We start from the raw sequence: 18141 nt of genomic DNA on the forward strand, positions 1-18141 counted from the left end.
GTCTGTCTCCACTACACAGGCAATTTCCAAAGCATGCAAAATCAAATGAAAACAAGGTAAAGCAACGCAAAGTTGGTTGTTTTGTTTTTTTTATTCTTTTTGCTAATGTAAGATCAGAATCGTCACGATGGCTCACTTCTTTGAATTCATCCACCCCCAAATTATTATAGTGATACAACCAAAGGTGGACAAGTCTCTGTCCCTGTGACCTCTTCTGAAAGCCACAGACATCTTCCACGGGGCATTTACAATACATCTCTTGCCCAAGAATTTAAAGCCTTCCTGATCCTTCTACATACTCCATAAGAGTATTACCTTCTGAGGCTATGCCCTCAAGTCTGCCACAAGATGGGTACAGTCAAGTGTCTTTCCACATTCCAAGTAGTGTGGTTTGAATGGGATCTGAGGAATGTGATCTACAGACTCCAGCCACTTCCTTGTTGGTCAGTCCCTCAAGGTGAAGGTCAGTGTGTTGTAGCTCCCCTTCCTCAGTTTTGCAGTTCTTCAAGGTATAAAGGCCATGCCTCAGAAGTCACCCATGGGATGTACATAGATTCACCACCAAAGCAGAATATAAGTTTTCTTTGGTTCCAGAACACAGGGGCAGCATCTTTCAGGAGCAGCCCCTCCAGTGTTGTTCAAGCTGTTCTCCTAAGTCACAAAGGGCTGCTCAGAGTCCCCTGCCAACCTAAATGATCCCTCAAAGTTTCACAGAGCCCCACAGTCTTATCCTCTCTTTTTTGGTGGTTATATGCTCTGAATGACGAAGCTAATAAAGCCCCAGCACTGGAGGCTTCTTCCAGATTTCATACCTTCTCAAATTCACTCAATGCCTTCTGAATTTCAGAATACAGCCCCACTCTGTGAAGCTCTGCAAGTGCAGCTCCACAGCCAAGGCGAGGGTGTGGAGTTTGGAGACCACTCTCTACTCCTATCATATGTCTGACCTCAATTGCCTGAGGCTCCTCAACACTACATGTTCCACTCAGATTACAGGGGAGGCCCTGTGAACAAAATCACATTTGAGTTGCTTTATTCTCACTTGACAGAAACTTTCTAAGTATGAAATGGAAAGGAGCCTGCTCTGGAACAGAAACTCAGAGTCAAGCTCCAAGTTACATCTATACAGTGTCATTGGAAACGAAAGACTCAGCTCTATCTTTAGTGCCCACATCAGCAGAGACCATGATCTGCAAGGCTCAGGCTGGCACCAGAGCCTCACACAGTAGTCACCACAACCTACTTCTCAGCAGAAAGTCAAAGTTCTAAGGAAAGGAAACAAAACTCTTCACTGTCCTACCTTCCCAAGCCTCCTACAACAGCAGTGACAACAGGGTAGCTGGTCAACTTGCTCCATCCCCAGGTACCAGAGAGGATTCTCAGCGATTCAGGTTTTCCCTTTTACTTGCTAATCTTCAAGTGTCCTCAAGTGTCAGGCAGAGTCCCAAGTCCAAACTGTCAGCAGCATAGGGTTTGTGGGTGTCTTGCCAATCCCTTCCTCTGGCTGCTCCATCCCTCACTTTCTGTCTTTGGACCTACAGACTTTCTGGTACAGGAAGTGCATAAAGCATAGTGAAGAAGAGAAAGGGGCCTGGTAACCACCGTTCCTCACTTCCCCAGCAGCTAAAGGACTCAAAGCTGACAGCCCAGTTCTCCCTGCCTTCACATGAAACTACAGTGAGCAGTTCTATACTGACACCGGGGTCAAATTACATTAGTATTGGGGAGGAAATGCCAATAATCCATACATGGCGAGTCCTGCTGGGGATTCCAGGAACCAACCTGCTGGCCCTGGATAGCGCTTTCCTTGCTGGCACGGTTACCACCTGGCCTAATGCCTTCTCGAGACCCAGAGGCCCAACCCAAAAGACAGCTGGTAGAGAGGTGAAAACGACTGTCTTAAGGATGTCTTCAGACACTCAGATGGCTCAGCAGGACCACACCGTTCACCTTGAGGCAGCGGTCACCAACCTGGTACGGTCATATCGCTGGCGTAGTCAGGGTGCTGGAGGCAGGCGCTGTGAGGCAGAAGGTGAAAAGGGTTAAAGTTTGGCCAGGCTAAACCACTCCTCTGATCCAATCATCTCACTCCTAAAGCTCAATCCAACGTAGTGATCAATAGGAAAGAAAACACATAAGACAAAGACCCTCTGGTGTCATGCTCATCTGGCTACTCCTGAGGGCAAGGGGCTCACCAGCTCACAGGCTCTGAGCTTCCTTTTCCTCACCTGTGGAAAAAGATGGCAGCACCTGCTTCCCAGGATTGCTACGAGGATTAAGAGAGATAACTGCACAAACCATCAATAGTATAATCCATGCTCAACTCACAATCATCAGCTCTTAGTAGTAGCATTCATCACACCCAAGGAAGGAGAGGAATGCAGAGAACAGGTGAGTGACTAGACAGAATTAAAGGTACCAGACTGCTGAAGCTTTCAGTCTGGGAAGAGGGAGGCCAGGTGGAAGGACAGCATCTTTTCAACAAGCCTACCACGTTTCTACACTTCACACTATCAAAAACCCCAGGACCACAGAGAAGGTGAAGAACATGTAAGGGGGAGGATGAAGAAGGGTCTGATAAACTCAGAAAATCCACTTCCTATTTGCTTATACAGACCCAAAACAGGGCTGCACACAGGAGTTGACTGTTCTGATTTTAAAGAAGCAGGGACTCCATGAAGGACTGACATGATCTCTTATAAAACTGGTCAGTAACAGTACACACACACACACACACACACACGAGGTGGAAACAAGCAAGCAAACACACATACACACCTACCTATAGGCTAACAATAAATGGAGTTAAAATCTCAAGTGAAACAGAAGCTAATCAAAAGGGCATGCTACTCCTCTTAAAATAGTAGGCTCTTCTTTTCTCAGCGTGTTCTCCTTTAATAGGGTCTTATTTCCTGTTTCCTTTGTATATAATAAAACTGACAAGAGGATGTAGGAAACAGTAAGAAGACAGCATGGTGGCACAGGTCTTCTAATCCTGGCACTTGGAAGACACTGCACATCTGAGATCTGTCTAAACAACACAGGAGACCCCATCACAAACAAAACAGGACAAAACTGAAGAAAAATAAGATGAGATAGTTGCTGTATGCAATCCTAACATCTGAGAGGTTAAGCCAAGAAGATCAAAGTTTAAAGCCACCCTGGACTATGCAATAAGACCCTATCTCCAAGAAATACACCAGACAACAACAGCCAAAAGAAACAAATAGGACATACTAAATAAACCACTGACTCTGGAATTCAGACAGTTGAATATTAGGAAAGCTATTTTTAAAGAATATTTATTGATTATGTATACAATATTATGTCTGTGTGTCTGCCTGCAGGCCAGAAGAAGGCATCAGATCTCATTTCAGATGGTCATGAGCCACCGTGTGGTTGCTGGGAATTGAACTTGGGTCATCTAGGAGAACAGTTAGTTCTCTTAACTGCTGAGCCATCTCTCCAATCCCCTTCAAATGCATTTTTAAGGATAAACAGACTTACCCTTTCCTTCAATGGGTATGAAAAAAAAATTACAGCTGAGCATGGTGGTGTATGCCTGTGGTCACAGTATTTGCAAGGCTGAGGATAAGGATTGAGAATCTTCCTACACAGTGAAACGCTGCCTCAAAAACAAATGAAAGCTGGGCAGTAGTGGCACACGCCTTTAACCCAGCACTCAAGAGGTAGAGGCAGCCAGAACTCTGTGAGTTCAAGGCCAGCCTGGTCTATAGAGTAAGTTCCAGGACAGTCAAAGTTACAGAGAAACCTTGTCTCGAAAAACAAATGAACAAAACAAACAAGTACAGAAATGAAGAGGAACAAATAAAAAGGATCCTATGCTGCCCTTACATAGGCAAATCAACCAAAAATGGCTGGGTGTAATTCTAGCAGATATGGATGATCTCAGCCTGGTCTACAGTATCAAGTTACAGGTCAGCTAGAGCTAGCTATACAGTGAACCCTAACTCAGAGAAATTTAAACGTTTTCTAAATTACATTATTCCTGTAATGTTCCAATAATTTAAAGTAAGCATAATTATTTTGTAATTGAAAAAAAAAGATTAAAAACACTAGGCCAATAGCTAGGCAGTGGAGGTACAGCCCTTTAATTCCAGCATTTGGGAGGCAAAAGGAGGCAGATCTCTGAGTTCGAGACCTGAGAGTTCCAGAACACCCAGGGCTAAACAGAGAAATCTGTCGCAAAAAGCAAAAAACAAAACAAACAAACAAAATAAAAAAAATTCCAATAGGCCACGGGGCAGTTCAGTGGGTAAATAAAGGATCTTGCCACTAGGTCTGATAACCTGTTTGGTCCCCAGAATCCACATGGTAGAACCCACATGGTCCATGTAGGAGATAGTCCTCTGATCTCCAAAACATGCACCATGGCATGAGCACGCACTCACACACAAATAACGTTTAAAAAAAAAAAAAAAGGAAGAAAGAAAAGCACTTTCAAACCCTGTCAAAAAGGGGTAACTAGATGTCCATGTATGTCAGGCTTTGGTCTCTGCATAGCACTTCCCGTTAAAAGCAAATAGACAGAAGGGCTTAGAGAATGGCTTGGGAACTCAGTAGTACTGTGCTGGTTTGAAATAAAATGGTCCCCATGGGGAGTGGCACTATTAGGAGGTGTGGCCTTGTTGGAGTAAGTGTGTCACTGTGGTGGGCTTTGCAGTCTCCTATGCTCAAGCTATGCCTAGTGTGGCACATAGTTTCTCCTGCTGACTGTAAATCAAGATGTAGAACTTTCAGCTCCTTCAGCACTATGTCTGCATGCATGATGCCATGTCCCCACCATAACAATAACGATGAAACCACTGAAACTTTAAGTCAGCCCCAATTAAATGTTTTCCTTTAAGAGTTGCCATAGTCATGTTGTCTCTTTACAACAAGAGAACTAACTAGACAAGCTTCTCTGTGCCCAGCCATGTTGGTCTGGTGGAAGGACAGAGACTGGGCTCACCTGCAGATAAGTAACCTATACAGGTCCTTGCTCAAAATGCTGAAGGCCTGGTTGAACTGAGCTACTGGTGAAGAATACAATATTAAACCAGGACTATTTTTGCCTGGACTCCTATCTTTGAATGATTCCTCAGATAACATTTTTAGATTAGGAGCATTTATTTTACTTTAAAAAGACATAATGGGGGCTGGAGAGATGGCTCAGTGGTTAAGAGCACTGACTGCTTTTCCAGAGGGCCTGGTTTAATTCCCAGCACCCATATGACAGCTCACAACTGTGTGTAACTCCAGTTCCAGGGGTTCTGTCATCCTCACACAGACATACATGCAGGCAACACATCAATGCGCATAAAATAATAATGATTTTTTTTTAAAAAAAAAAGACATAATGGAAATCAACCAAGAGAAATTGATGGTACTTCCTAGGTAAACCCTAAAAAACCTACTTATAACCCCAAGACAGCAAAAAACACAATGTTTGAAAATCAGCCCCCATTCACAAGCTCTGGACGAGGAAACCAAGAGTGGAAGGAGAAAAGGAAGAAGAGGCAAATACACAAAAACATTATACCCCAGCAGCAGCCATACCTGAGTGTCCACAAACTCAATCCCCACAATAGCTAGTTTTACAGATAAGGAGACTCAAAGAGGTCCTGCGTTGATCAAAGTGATAAAGCTATAAACCTGAGGGCTCAAATTTGAATCTGCTCTGTCAACATATTTAGTTCAACGGCAGCGATGGTCAATCCTTTGGCTGGCTCCAAATTTACCTAGGAATAGAGCTCACTTCCTGGTCTGTGCAAGCCAACTCACCTGTGAGCTAGAGGGTAGCATCTGGGAGGTAGGCTCCTCGGATGGTACTGCTCCTGAACCTATAGGGCTTAGCGTGGTGATTCTGCTTGGCTGGCCTCGGAGTGTCAGAGTAATGGTGGTGGGGACCTTTAAGCCTAAGTAAGAGACAGACAAAGACAGGAAGACACGGGATTCATAGCCTCTTTCAGGTAACAATGTCTTCCCATATAAAACATCCTCTTGGTTTCCCTTCCTGGGTGGGTAGGTCTACCCCATCAGTCAATTTGAAAGGCAGCAAGGAGGAAACTTCCTGTGTTCTCTAGACCTCTCTGGGGGCTGGCCCAACAGAGCTGAATCCAAGAAACCAGATCAGGACCATGCAGGGCTGGGTTTACACCTTCCCTATGTGAGATGGCCAGTAAAGGGCTATGGAAAAGCCCAGATCTGAAGTCCCCACTATTTTCATGAGACTTACCTGATGCTTGGTTAGAAATCTGAGCCAAGCCGGGTAGGCTGCTTGCCAACTTAGCGAGGCCCCCATTGGTCAGCAGCTGGTGGATAGCAGTAGGCTTCCCACCAGGAGTGGCACCCAAGGAGGAGAGAGTGGTGGCTACAGGAATGGTGCGGACAATGGTGCTCGTGCCTGTGGTGATGGCACCCAGACTCTGCATGGGGGTTGGCAATTTCAAACCGGTGGCCTATTGGACACACAAGATGATTAGAAGTTACCACCCAAAAGCAACGTTAGAGCCTGGAGGGCCCACAGCTATTATTAAAAGCTAACATGCACAGTGTCTACCACATGTTAAGGTACTCTTCCAGGAATTCTGCATATTATCATCTTTAATCATCATAAATATATGAGGGAGCTAATATCTTTAGCCTATTTTATAGATAAAGAAACAAGTCAGAGAGGTCAGGAATCTCACCCAAGGCCATACGGTAAATCATAGATTATAACGTTTGGTAACTCTTTGGCTGAATATTTAGAAGGTTCTTTGTCCTCAACCCACTGACCCCAGATATAATCTCCCTGACAAAATTAAGGAGTCCTAATTCCACACTGCTCAACACAGCAGATGATATACCTGTGGGGCTGGCCCTGGAGAGGGACTTCCTGGGAGGCCAGAGGTCTTGCTAATATCCTGTAAACTGAAGCTGAGGCCTTGGAGGAGGCTGCTGGCTGAAGTGGCCCCTAGGAGAGGACATGACAGGTAACAGCAGAGGTCAGTCACTTGTACATATCATCCAGAAGCAGCCACACTTTCACCCTCACCAACAACTTACACTTGTCCAAAGACACTTTCCTGCCCTCAGAAAGAAACCAGGAGAGTCTCCTGAGCAGACACAGTAGATACCACACAAGGAGAGATGCATGCCAGACAATGCCTTGGATTTGCTCTGCACAATCAACTTGTTCCAAGCCAGTAGTTCTGCATTTTGAATGGCATTAGGAACAGCTGAGAGCTTCAATCCCACTTTTCAGAAACCTAAATCCTCTTTATTTCTAGGTAAGAAGAAAGGCTCTAGAAGCCAAGTGGATTCATATACTTGACCACATTACACATAGTCCAACATTCTCAAAGTAAAAATCTGCTTAAAGGAAAGGTAAATCAGCAATGCGCTAAACTATGGGATCAGGCAACCAGCCCTTCCATGAGACTGCGGTCAGAAACAAACACAGGAAAAACATCTCATTTTCCAACAACCAGGTTAGCAATACCTCCAGCTTTATTCAGTCAGATGTATGAAAAAGAAGAATCAGTCGGGTGGTGGTGGTGTACACCTTTAATCCCAGCACTTGGGAGGCAGTGGCAAGCGATGTCTGCGAGTTTGAGGCCAGCCTGGTCTACAAAATGAGTTCCAGGACAGCTAGGGTTGTTACACAGAGAAACTCTGTCTTGAAAAATCAAAAATTAAAAAAAAAAAAAAAAGAAGAATCACAATACAGGCATTGCCCATGCTCAACAGTAGAGGACACAGCTCCTAGAGATCATCCATGCTAATTCTAGCAGAGATACTCCCTCTAGCTCCAGTCCCAGAGCTCCTGGTCTAAGACCACCTCCTAGCAGCAGATCCAAAAGACTGCTGGTGGACATGAGAAGGGCTACAAGATACCTGGAAGGGCGCTGCCAGGAGAAGTGGCCACTAAGCGGCTCTGCAGGGTTTGGATGGCATTGGGTGTGGCACTGCTGGAAGCCACAGGTGGCGCTGCGCTGGCTAAAACGCCACCTTCAGAAGGACTTGACCTGGAAACAAAGAAAGAAGTCCTGTCATCCAAAGGGTAGCAGCCCACAGTCATAAAGGAAGCATCCAGAGAGATTCAGCCAGGAAGAACTTTCTGTTTGTTTCAGCTTCTAAGCCCTTAATTTATCCTTCTAAAAAGTCATGCCTAAATTAAAGAACTGTGGTCTTAACTCAGTAAGTGCTCTGCAATCTTCTAAGGAAAAATGAACCCTAACTGACAGAAATGAAGGAAAAGCTCCCACTGAGAAAAAAAAAAAATCACATGCCCATAACTGACAGATTCCAGAATCTCTCAACTTCCCTGAACACCAAATGAACCGTAGACTGAGTGAAGGGAAAGGAGGGACTCACTTGGAGGTGGTAAGAAGTCCAGTTAGTTCCTTGGCTCCCGCTGAAGCTCCCAGTGTCATGGTGATAGGTTTCCCCCCAGAAGCTGCAGAACAAACCCCACGACCAAAGGTTAGTTCTAATGTGCCCCTATAGCCAAGCTAAACTTAAGACTGGAAAATGTATCCAGATACTTTTCTCTGTCCTGTCTGGTCCCATTTGACCAGTTTCTTTCCCACCTGCTGGTCCCAGCAGCCGCTTATAAAATAGTCATTTAGAGGTTTAATATTAATTACAATTGTTTGGCTGATGGCTCAGGCTTCTTACTGGCTAGCTCTTATATACAGATGAACCCATTTCTAAGAACCTGTGTATCACCATGTGGCGTTACCTATTCTCTAGCATCTTGCTGCTCTGGTGGCTTGCTGGCATCTCTCTTGACCTTGCCCTTCTTCATCTGTATCTCTGCTTGGATTTCCCACCTAGCTATATTCTGCCCTGCCATAGGTCAAAGTAGCTTATTCATCAACCAATAAAAGCAACACATATTTGCAGTGTACAGGACATCCTACATCACTTCCTCCTTTCTGTCAAATTGGAAAGGGAGGTTTTAACTTTAACATTGTAAAATTACATATAATAGAACAGGTTGTCAAGCAAGAATTACAATTATAATAGTCTATTTGGATTTGGCAAAATTAAAGAAAATATCTACCCTATCTTTGTGAGTCTCAAGTTTTGTTTCTAATTCATCTTTTATCATAACTAAGGAAAACTGTAATTATAACTATCTAGTTTTACCTCTGAAGGCCCCAGAAGGATATATGGGCAGGACAGAGAAAAATATCCAGCTACAGAAAAGTGAAGACAGAACAGCTAGCTATGCTATTATAGGAGAGCTGGGAGTTCTTCCATCTTTTAAGCTTTCTGGAGTATCTCATTACCTTAACTGAGAACCAGAAAGGGACAAAATATGCAATGTTCTAAATGGCCCCACAACTACTCTTATGTTGTCTCTCTTGTTGAGACAAGGTGACTACCACTTTCCAACATGTGTGACCTCAGACCATCTCTGTTTCGGGTGTCCTTCACACTGACAGAAGTTGGGCTGCCTGCCAAACTGTGTGCCTGGGAAAGCTGGTCAACCTTTACCAAACACTCCACAAAGGACTCACCTTCAGGCGTTCCACCTTGAGAAAGAGCACAAGACCCTCCAGCTGTGTCCCCTTGGGAGATCAGGGACACTTTGATCTTTGGTCGCTTGGAGGGCTTTGCACCAGGAAGAGGACTGGAAGGATGATGCCGCTTCAGCTGGACCCTAAGCTCCTCTTTCTCTGCTTCCTCCATAGATTCTGATGAAATGGGGACTAAGAAATGGAGTTGAGGTAAGACCTTCCGTAAGTTTATAAATACCATAGGTCAAGCCAGCCAAAAGCAGCCTTGTGGGAACACACAGGAGAAATGCCCCAGGTACAGGTAGGTCACACCTCCTATTTCTACCTCAGCTCCCATCCATTGTGGACCTAATTTGGAGCGTCTCAGAGATAGCTCTAGCCCATTCAGCTGCGCTGGACTTGGTGGCTCTCAGGACCTACTAGGTGAGGCAGCATCTCAGATTCTGCCCAAAGATAACAGGGCAGAAGTGACCTATGTCACAACCAAGTCTGGAAATATGGGCTTCCACTAACAGATCACTAAGTATAAAGGCAAGCCTTCTGGATTCCTCATTTCTCCTACTCTTTACACTCAGAAGTCTCCTCCCTTTAATCCTTTTTAGCACAGGCAAACAAGATGGGACAGGGAGAAAGCATCCCAGTGAATTTGGGCTGGGAAGGGGGGGGGGATGACTTGGGGGCCACAGTTAGGGAATTGATTACCGATCAGTTAGAAGAACTGCTTAGGGATAAATGTACTGGCCTAAGACAGAGGAAAAAGGCAAGAGCTCTAAGTGCCTGGTATGCTTGCAGAATGGGAACAACTAAGGCAGGGAGAAAACAGACATGGAAATGCAAGCTTACAGGTCACAGGCATACAAGAGAAACAGAACCAAGAAGCATGGCAAACAAAACAAAACAAAAAAACAGCACCATGAGAAACCAACAGAAAGAACTGAGAAAGGCAAAGGCCACTGCACAAGCAAGGGGACCTGGTGGAGTCAGTAGACAGAAGACAGGAAAAGAAGAAACAGTGGAGAGAGGGAAGAGTGAGAGGTAGGGGAGGAGAGCAGCAAGCCTGGGCGAGCAAGTGAAAGCAATACTCACCAAAGAGACAGGAGGAGGCGCCAGGAGGAAAAGCTTTCCTCACCAGCATGTTTTGTTTCAGAAAAGCAGCAAACTGTGCTGGAATGAATCAGAAAGAATTATAGAACCATAGCCAGCTAGAGAATGGAGGAACAGAGTGGGAACAAGGAAAAGATGAAAATGGTCAGTGGGTGCTCTCTCTTAACTAGCCGGATCTAGAACCTGACTGCTGTGTACTTGCCACATGGGGCCACTGTCAAGCCAACAAACTAGAGCAAGTCAACTGCAAATAGGGACAACAGGCAGTGAGGGCTCTGTTTATATTAACTACCACTTCCCATCCATCCATCAGATCTGCCAAAGTCATGCTTTTATGGATGCTGCTGTCCCCACTGACACTCCTGGGTCTCATCCTAAACCCAGTTCACCACTCAACCTTCAAGATCACCTTAGTAACTCCACTAATCATGCTACCCAGAAGTTCAGTAAACTGCTAGCTCTGCCTTCACCAAATTTCTAAAAGAATCCCACACCAGGAACTTGGTTCTTTTCCACCACTCAGGAAGTTAGGTCACAGGGCATCCACACAGACTCTAGGCACCTAGCCTCTTTTGTTGCCTTCATCCACCCACTCACACTTGTTAGTGGTGTCTCATAAGACGTCTGGGTTTAAGTGATAAGTCTGACTCCATTAAAAGCAAAAGGGAATGTGAACAGAGGATCATGTTGGGGTGGAGGGGGTGAACAGACCGACATAAGGGACAGAGCCACTAATGTTTCCTTCTTGATTCACTGGATTTTCCTTTTCTACACCTCCTCACATAGTCTTTAGATTCCTCCAAACCCTAATTTCAACAATATAAATGTTTTTCACTCTTATCTGAAGCTCAACTGCAGAACCCTGACATAATTTGTAGATGACCCATCATGTAACTCTGAACTCGGTGAGCTGGCCTAGAACCTGAGGAATAAAATCAGTCACTCTGTACTTATCATCTGGAAAGCCCTCTGACTACTGGAATGGTTGGCAAAATATATACTTCTCCAATGAGTAATTAAAGGAAAGGTCGGGCCACTACACACAGTCAGCTCATAAGCTCAGTGTCTCCAGCATACCAACACACAAGGCTGTGACTAATAAACACAAAGCCTAGTCCCACACAGTTTTGGCATTCATTTCAACCTGATTTTGCCTAAAAGCAATATGGGAAAGGGTACCTCTCACACTGAAAAAGCTGCAAATCTAATACTTTCCAACTGCCACAGGACATTAAGTACAAGCAATAGAACTCCATGGGGCTGCTGGGACAGGAGACTATACCTTGGGCTTGTTTGTGGGTCAGCACAGCTTCTGTTCTCTGTACATGTCTTTTCAGCAGCTGGGAAGTCCCAATCTGACTGGACTTCTGGGCAGATGTCACTGTGGTCACTTTGGTCTTAGGACTAGAGGTGGGGCTGCTGGACACACTGGAGAGATCCTGGGTAGAGAAGGTTCAAAGGTTTGTATCCAACCATCACTTGGCATGTCTCCCTGGATCTCCCCTTATAGCAATTCCCAGATATCCTCATAAAGAAATACCCAATTATACGTCTTCATACCTTCCTCCCTGCACACACTACCTCTGAGCCCGAGGGGGAGGTGGGGAGCTTGGCAGCTGGGGAAGCAGGCCGACTTCCTCGCTCAGGAATTTCAAAGGCCAAGTCTCTTCGGGACAAGTCCCGGGGTTTCTTCTTCTTTTCAGCATCCTGATCCCGAGGCTCAGAACCCACATGTCCCTCAGCACGAGTAAGCACTCCAGTCAGGAAGTCCACAATCTCATCCTAGTGTGAGAAGAAGCTACGGCTTGAGTTCTCCTCTGGAGAACAGGACCCTCCTAGATAACATCAAAGCAAACAGAACTCTACTCCTTCCCACTCACAAAGCCAAGCTTCCTACCTGCTATCTTGAGAAAGACCAACAGCTGCCTATGTGAAAGAAGCTCTGAGCACATCCACCCTGAGGTGCCTCGCCTATATCTTTATCCTAGCTCACCTCTCCTTTGCTCTTTTTTTCCTCTCTCCCTTTCTTTGATTGTGATTTAGGTATACCATAGAACCTACTTGATGTCCTTCATAGTCCAAAGTGAGGCTGCTGCCATTAAGAATAAACCTAAGGCAAGAGATAGAAGGCCCAAATACAAAGCAAGAGAAAACTGTTTACCTGAATACATCTGTCCACCATGCTTTGAGTCAACCCTTCAGATTTCTTCTTTGCTTTGCTTATTCTTAAAAGGCAAAAGAGAGAAACAGTAAGGCCAGTGAGGTGACTGACTGGGTAAAAGCACTCCCAGAGAAAGCCTAATGACTAAGTTCAAATTCTGCCACCCGGAGTGAAAGGAGAGAACTGACCTGGAAGCTGTCCTCTGACCTCCACACACATGCCATGTCCCCACATCCTGGTCCATGTACGCCTACCTCCATTCACACATCTTTCTCCCCCCCACTCTCAAACACACATACAGAAAGAGGAGGGAGAGTTGTAAAAAATTCTTTAACTACAACTAAGACCCTTTCTAAAATAACAAAAACCTGGTTTCTGACTGAGGCTCCTGGCAAAGAGAAAACCAGGCCCCTTAAGTTATACAATGGAGAGTTATTAGTAAGCCTCCAAAACAAATTAAATAAAGCTTAATACAAATAATACCCATGTTCATGTTGATCCTCCAACCTGAGTTGCTCAGGACCCACATAGTTTAAGGAGAACTAACTCCAAGTTATCCTCTGACCTTCATAAAAGTGCTGTGGCATGTGAACACTCACACACACACCAATCATTGATAAAAATATAACTTAAAAATTAAAAAATATTTTTTTGATTTTTTTCGAGACAGGGTTTCTCTGTGGCTTTGGAGCCTGTCCTGGAACTAGCTCTGTAGACCAGGCTGGCCTTGAACTCAGAGATCCTCCTACCTCTGCCTCCCAAGTGTTGGGATTAAAAGTGTGCGCCACCACCACCCTGCCAACATTTTTTAAAACCAGGTGTGGTAGCCTAACCAGCACTCAGGATGCGAGGCAGGCAGATCTCTGTGAGTTTAAAAACAAGTATCTGAAACTGAGCATGGTGCAGCACGCCTTTAATCCCAGCACTTGGGAAGCAGTCAGGTGGATCTCTGTGAGTTCAAGACCAGCCTGATCTACAGAGAGAGAGAGAGAGAGAGAGAGAGAGAGAGAGAGAGAGAAAGAGTTCCAGGACAGCCAGAACTAAAATTCTCCCAAAATTTGGTTCTATTTATACTCCAAAATGTATCCAGTCAGGATTAAGACAAGTACATCTATGTTCACACTGATCCTCAGTAAGAAAAAAAATTTAAATGCCTACGCCAGGAAAAGTTTGATGACAAAGAATCTCAAAGTATCTTCTCCCCACAAGATGACTCCTAATTACAAAGGGAAAAACAGTAATTTCAGAGTGGAGAACCCCACAGCAGCTATCTCAACTGCACAATCAAAGTTAAAACTACCTATAACTGGTGAGTGTCTTTAATAGTGTCAAGGTCACAGAAAAAAAATCACTAAAGACTAAACACAGAGATTTAGTAGTTAAGGGCAGAAGGATTGTGTTTAAGGTCATCCTCAATACATGGTAAATATGAGTACAGCTTATGTCAAAAACCAGACAGACATTAGGGAGACACTGATGAAATCTAAGTTTGTTGTTTAGACCAGACAATGCTATCAAATAGACATTAGTTTCCTCATTTTGAGAATTATATTTTGGTTATACAAGAAACTTTAGGTGAAAGACAGATGAGATTTCGGATTTCTTATACTACTTTTGCAGTTTTAAATCTTTTAAGTTTTTGAGACAGTTGGTTCAAGGGCCTGGCCTCAGACTGAATCCTTCTGTCTCAACCTTCTGAACATATATTGATTGGGATGATAGGATTCAACTTATTTATTTTTTTAAAAAAAATATTTAGGGGGGCGGTGGCGGGGAGGAGGCGGAAATCCTCAATAAATAAATAAATTTAAAAAATAAATAAATAAATAAAAGAAAAAAAATATTTATTATGTATACAACAGTCTGTCTGTGTGTATGCCTGCAGGCTGGAAGAGGGCACCAGACCTCATTACAGATGGTTGTAAGCCACCACGTGGTTGCTGGGAATTGAACTCAGAACCTTTGGAAGAGCAGACAATGCTCTTAACATCTGAGCCATCTCTCCAGCCCGGATTCAACTTTTATTATTTCAGTCACACTGGTTTGTCATTGCACCGCCACCTTGGACAAGCTTTTTTTCAACATCCTAACACGTTCCCTCTCGGTTCTAGAGGAATGCACCCACCTGAGATTATCATCAGCTCCCCCGACCACCACCAAGCTATTTTCTGCTCTAATCTTTTCCCGGAAGTCCTCCATGGCTTCAGGGTGGCACTGCAGAGAATTCTGACCAATGACAAAGAGGACTGGAGTCTTCATGTCCAAGAGGGGATCATCTACATCCTAAAAGAGGCAGGTAGCAGTTTAGATTTAGAATTGGTACTCAGGAAGCACTGACCTTGAAGCTATTCAGAAAAGTCAGTTGTGAACCTGCAGGAGGCCTCAGCCTCAACCTACCCTGGACGCAATAAGCAAGCCACTGTCCCTCATTCCTGCTGTCCTCCATTCCCACCGCCAAAGACCAACCATTTGACCTTGCTCTTACCCCTCGGGGGCCATCCACAGTAAGCAGAGGAAACCCAAGGCAGACAACTGCAGTGACGTACTCCATCACAGATACCTGTAAGTAAGAGCACCATTCATCTTTAGGGCAAATGGATTAATTGCGCCTCAGCCGCCCCAGAATGCAGGTGGGACTGGCTAGTCGAGAGTCACCAGTCAGTCCCAGCTATTCTTGCTTGTCTTAGCCTTCAGTTTTGTCAGCCATGACATGATTAAGTGTACAGAACACAGGCAGTCACCTCCTAGAGAACTGGAGTCCTGACAGGACCTCCACATACACCTGAGCCTGATGACAGCTGTCACACTTCAGATCCACCAGCAACCTAGACTAGAACCCTCCTTACTGACTTTCTTATTGAGAAAATATAATCAAAAGAACAAAATGTTGCAAGCTCAGAGTAGCACACTTACCTCTCATGTGCAAGGCTCTGGGTTTTATCCCCATAACAGAGAACACCCTAAAATATAGAAAAACCACAAACGCCAACCCTATCCCTTAAGCAGAGAAATCTCTTATCAGTGGTTTTAAGGGATAGCTCCCATACAGCAGAGACTTATCAAGGTAAGTGGCTACTGAGACTTCTGTCCCAGGTTGTGCAGAGTATAGTGGGAGCTCGCTCTCACTACTTTGACTATGCTGGTTGGAAGAAGTGGAGCTTTCCAAAGTCAAGGACACTTACACAAGCTGATATAAACATGCAGGGGAAAAAATGTTCCTTAATATTTATAAAGGAACCAAACATGAATATAACATCAAATTCAAAACTACTAATTTGTCCCCATTTGAAATGTTAAAGAGAGAGCACAATATGATGTTTAAGTCTGGAGAAAAGGAATCTTTTTACTTGTTCAAACATATATAAAAAATACAGTAGTTGGAAATTTGTTTTTTGTTTTTTTGAGACAGGGTTTCTTTGTGTAGCCCTGGCTGTTATAGAACTTGTTCTGTAGATCAGGCTGGCCTCGAACTCAAAAGACCCACTTACCTCTGACTCCCAAGTGCTGGGGTTAAAGGAGTGCACCATCACTGCCTGGCCATATTTGGAACTTTTAAATACTGTTTTGTTTTCTCTTCTCCTCAGAAGTGTAGGCTAGCCCAGAACTCACTACATATAGCCCAAGTTAGTCCCAAATTCATAGCAATCTTCATACCTCAGCCTACCTAGTGCTAAGATTATAAGCCTGGTTGAGGTGATCACTGGTAAAGCTATGTGAGGAGATCAAGGAATTTATCTATTACTCTATTCTTCCTATAGTAACATTTCTATAATAACATTTATTTTTTAAATAATTAATTTAGGGCTGGAGAGATGGCTCAGTGGTTAAGAGCACTGCCTGTTCTTCCAAAGGTCCTGAGTTCAATTCCCAGCAACCGCATGGTGGCTCACAACCATCTGTAAGGAGGTCTGACGCCCTCTTCTGGCCTGTAGGCATACAGACAGAACATTGTATACTAAATAAATAAATAAATATTTTTTAAAAAAGTTTAAAACAAAAAACAAAAAAGAAAATAATTTATTTTTACTTTATGTACATTGGTGTTTTGCCTACCTAAATATCTATATGAGGGCATCGGATGCCCTGGAACAGGAGTTATAAACAACTGTGAGCTGCCATTTGGGTGCTGGAATTGAACCTGGGTACTTGCCAAGAGCAGTCACTGCTCTTAACCACTGAGCCATCTCTCCAGTCCCCCATAATTAACATTTAGTTTGTCTTCCACAATGTAAATGCAGTTTCCCACACAAAGTGTCTAGCACAAAGACAAAGAAAGAAGAATTTAAAGTAGTAACAGTAGCACTGTTTCCATGACCACCTTTAAGTTTTCAGTGACCTCCAAATACAACAGAAATTACTTACATGACAGGCCACCAAAGCTCCTGTATTCCAACCGATCAAGATGATGGGCTTGTGTGGAAAATGGCTGTGGATCTTTGTGACAGGAAAAAGACGACAGTGAATAGGAGACTGCATGGGCACAGACAACCCACACTACTGGGTGCACCTCCATGAACTAAACCTGGGCACTCTCACCTCCAGCACTTTGCTTCTCACTGCCCCAATCATGTGTTCAAGGCACTGCAGAACTCCTACCCCACTACCATTGTTCAGCAAATGGGTAGCTACAGGGATGACCTGAAAGGGAAGAAAGAGCATCCATGCAGCAGTGCCAAGTTTCAAACCTCAATTCTGCTTAACTTATTATCCCAAATCTCTTAAACAGTTGACAATTAAATGCCAACAACAAACTTGACCCCATCCCACACACCCTTCTCTTTAATCCTCCAAGACCACATTTCTACCCAGAATTCCTCTTGTCTTTAAAATTACCTTGCCTAAGCAGGAAAGTTGCGACTGCCAGAAGCGGTGGCGGCGTGAAGCAGGGAACACAGAGCTGGAGGGACCAGAGGAGGCGATGAGAATCAAAGGAGAACCAGGGAGTTTGCTCTGAGGAGAAAGAATCCCATCCAAGAACCACTGAGTGAGAGGTATTCACCTATAAACTCTCAACAGTTGCATCCTAACAGTTCTTACACCAACCATCAATCCTTTGCTTATGGGTGGAGGGATGGCTCAGCAGTTAAGAGCATATACTGCTCTTCCAGGGAAGCAGAGTTTAGTTCCTAGCACCCATGTCAAGTGCTTGTAACTCAGTTCCCTCTTCCGGCCTTCATGAGCACCTGTACTCATGTATAAACACCCACTTTAAAAAGAAATGAACCGGCTGGGTGGTGGTGGCGCACGCCTTTAATCCCAGCACTCGGGAGGCAGAGGCAGGTGGATCTCTGTGAGTTTGAGGCCAGCCTGGTCTACAAGAGAGGAAAGGGAGACCAGCCGTGGGAAAGGGGAAGGAAAATCTTT

The 18141-nt window shown here is 44.4% G+C and overlaps 1 protein-coding gene across 5 annotated transcripts in view; it reads right to left on the reverse strand.

The window, feature by feature from the left end:
• Positions 1 to 72: 72 nt before the first annotated feature.
• The window catches only part of Kansl3 (KAT8 regulatory NSL complex subunit 3), a 35167-nt gene continuing 17098 nt past the window's right edge, over positions 73 to 18141 (reverse strand). For 4 of the 5 annotated variants that reach the window (XM_013351068.2, XM_005359919.2, XM_026785475.1 and 1 more), the window contains 16 exons: positions 17611 to 17727; positions 17314 to 17415; positions 17140 to 17211; positions 15263 to 15337; positions 14903 to 15060; positions 12778 to 12841; positions 12198 to 12398; positions 11899 to 12055; positions 10599 to 10676; positions 9513 to 9704; positions 8362 to 8443; positions 7882 to 8012; positions 6852 to 6958; positions 6239 to 6461; positions 5785 to 5918; positions 73 to 2018 (listed from right to left, as the gene is read on the reverse strand). In XM_013351068.2, the coding sequence (XP_013206522.1) occupies positions 1998 to 2018; positions 5785 to 5918; positions 6239 to 6461; positions 6852 to 6958; positions 7882 to 8012; positions 8362 to 8443; positions 9513 to 9704; positions 10599 to 10676; positions 11899 to 12055; positions 12198 to 12398; positions 12778 to 12841; positions 14903 to 15060; positions 15263 to 15337; positions 17140 to 17211; positions 17314 to 17415; positions 17611 to 17727 (1914 nt within the window). In that variant the 3' untranslated portion in view covers positions 73 to 1997. The remainder of the gene's footprint in view (positions 2019 to 5784; positions 5919 to 6238; positions 6462 to 6851; positions 6959 to 7881; positions 8013 to 8361; positions 8444 to 9512; positions 9705 to 10598; positions 10677 to 11898; positions 12056 to 12197; positions 12399 to 12777; positions 12842 to 14902; positions 15061 to 15262; positions 15338 to 17139; positions 17212 to 17313; positions 17416 to 17610; positions 17728 to 18141) is intronic. The other variant, XM_013351069.2, reaches the window with a different exon arrangement.

This window comes from Microtus ochrogaster, linkage group LG2, assembly GCF_000317375.1.
Source record: "Microtus ochrogaster isolate Prairie Vole_2 linkage group LG2, MicOch1.0, whole genome shotgun sequence".
Lineage (NCBI taxonomy): Eukaryota > Metazoa > Chordata > Mammalia > Rodentia > Cricetidae > Microtus > Microtus ochrogaster.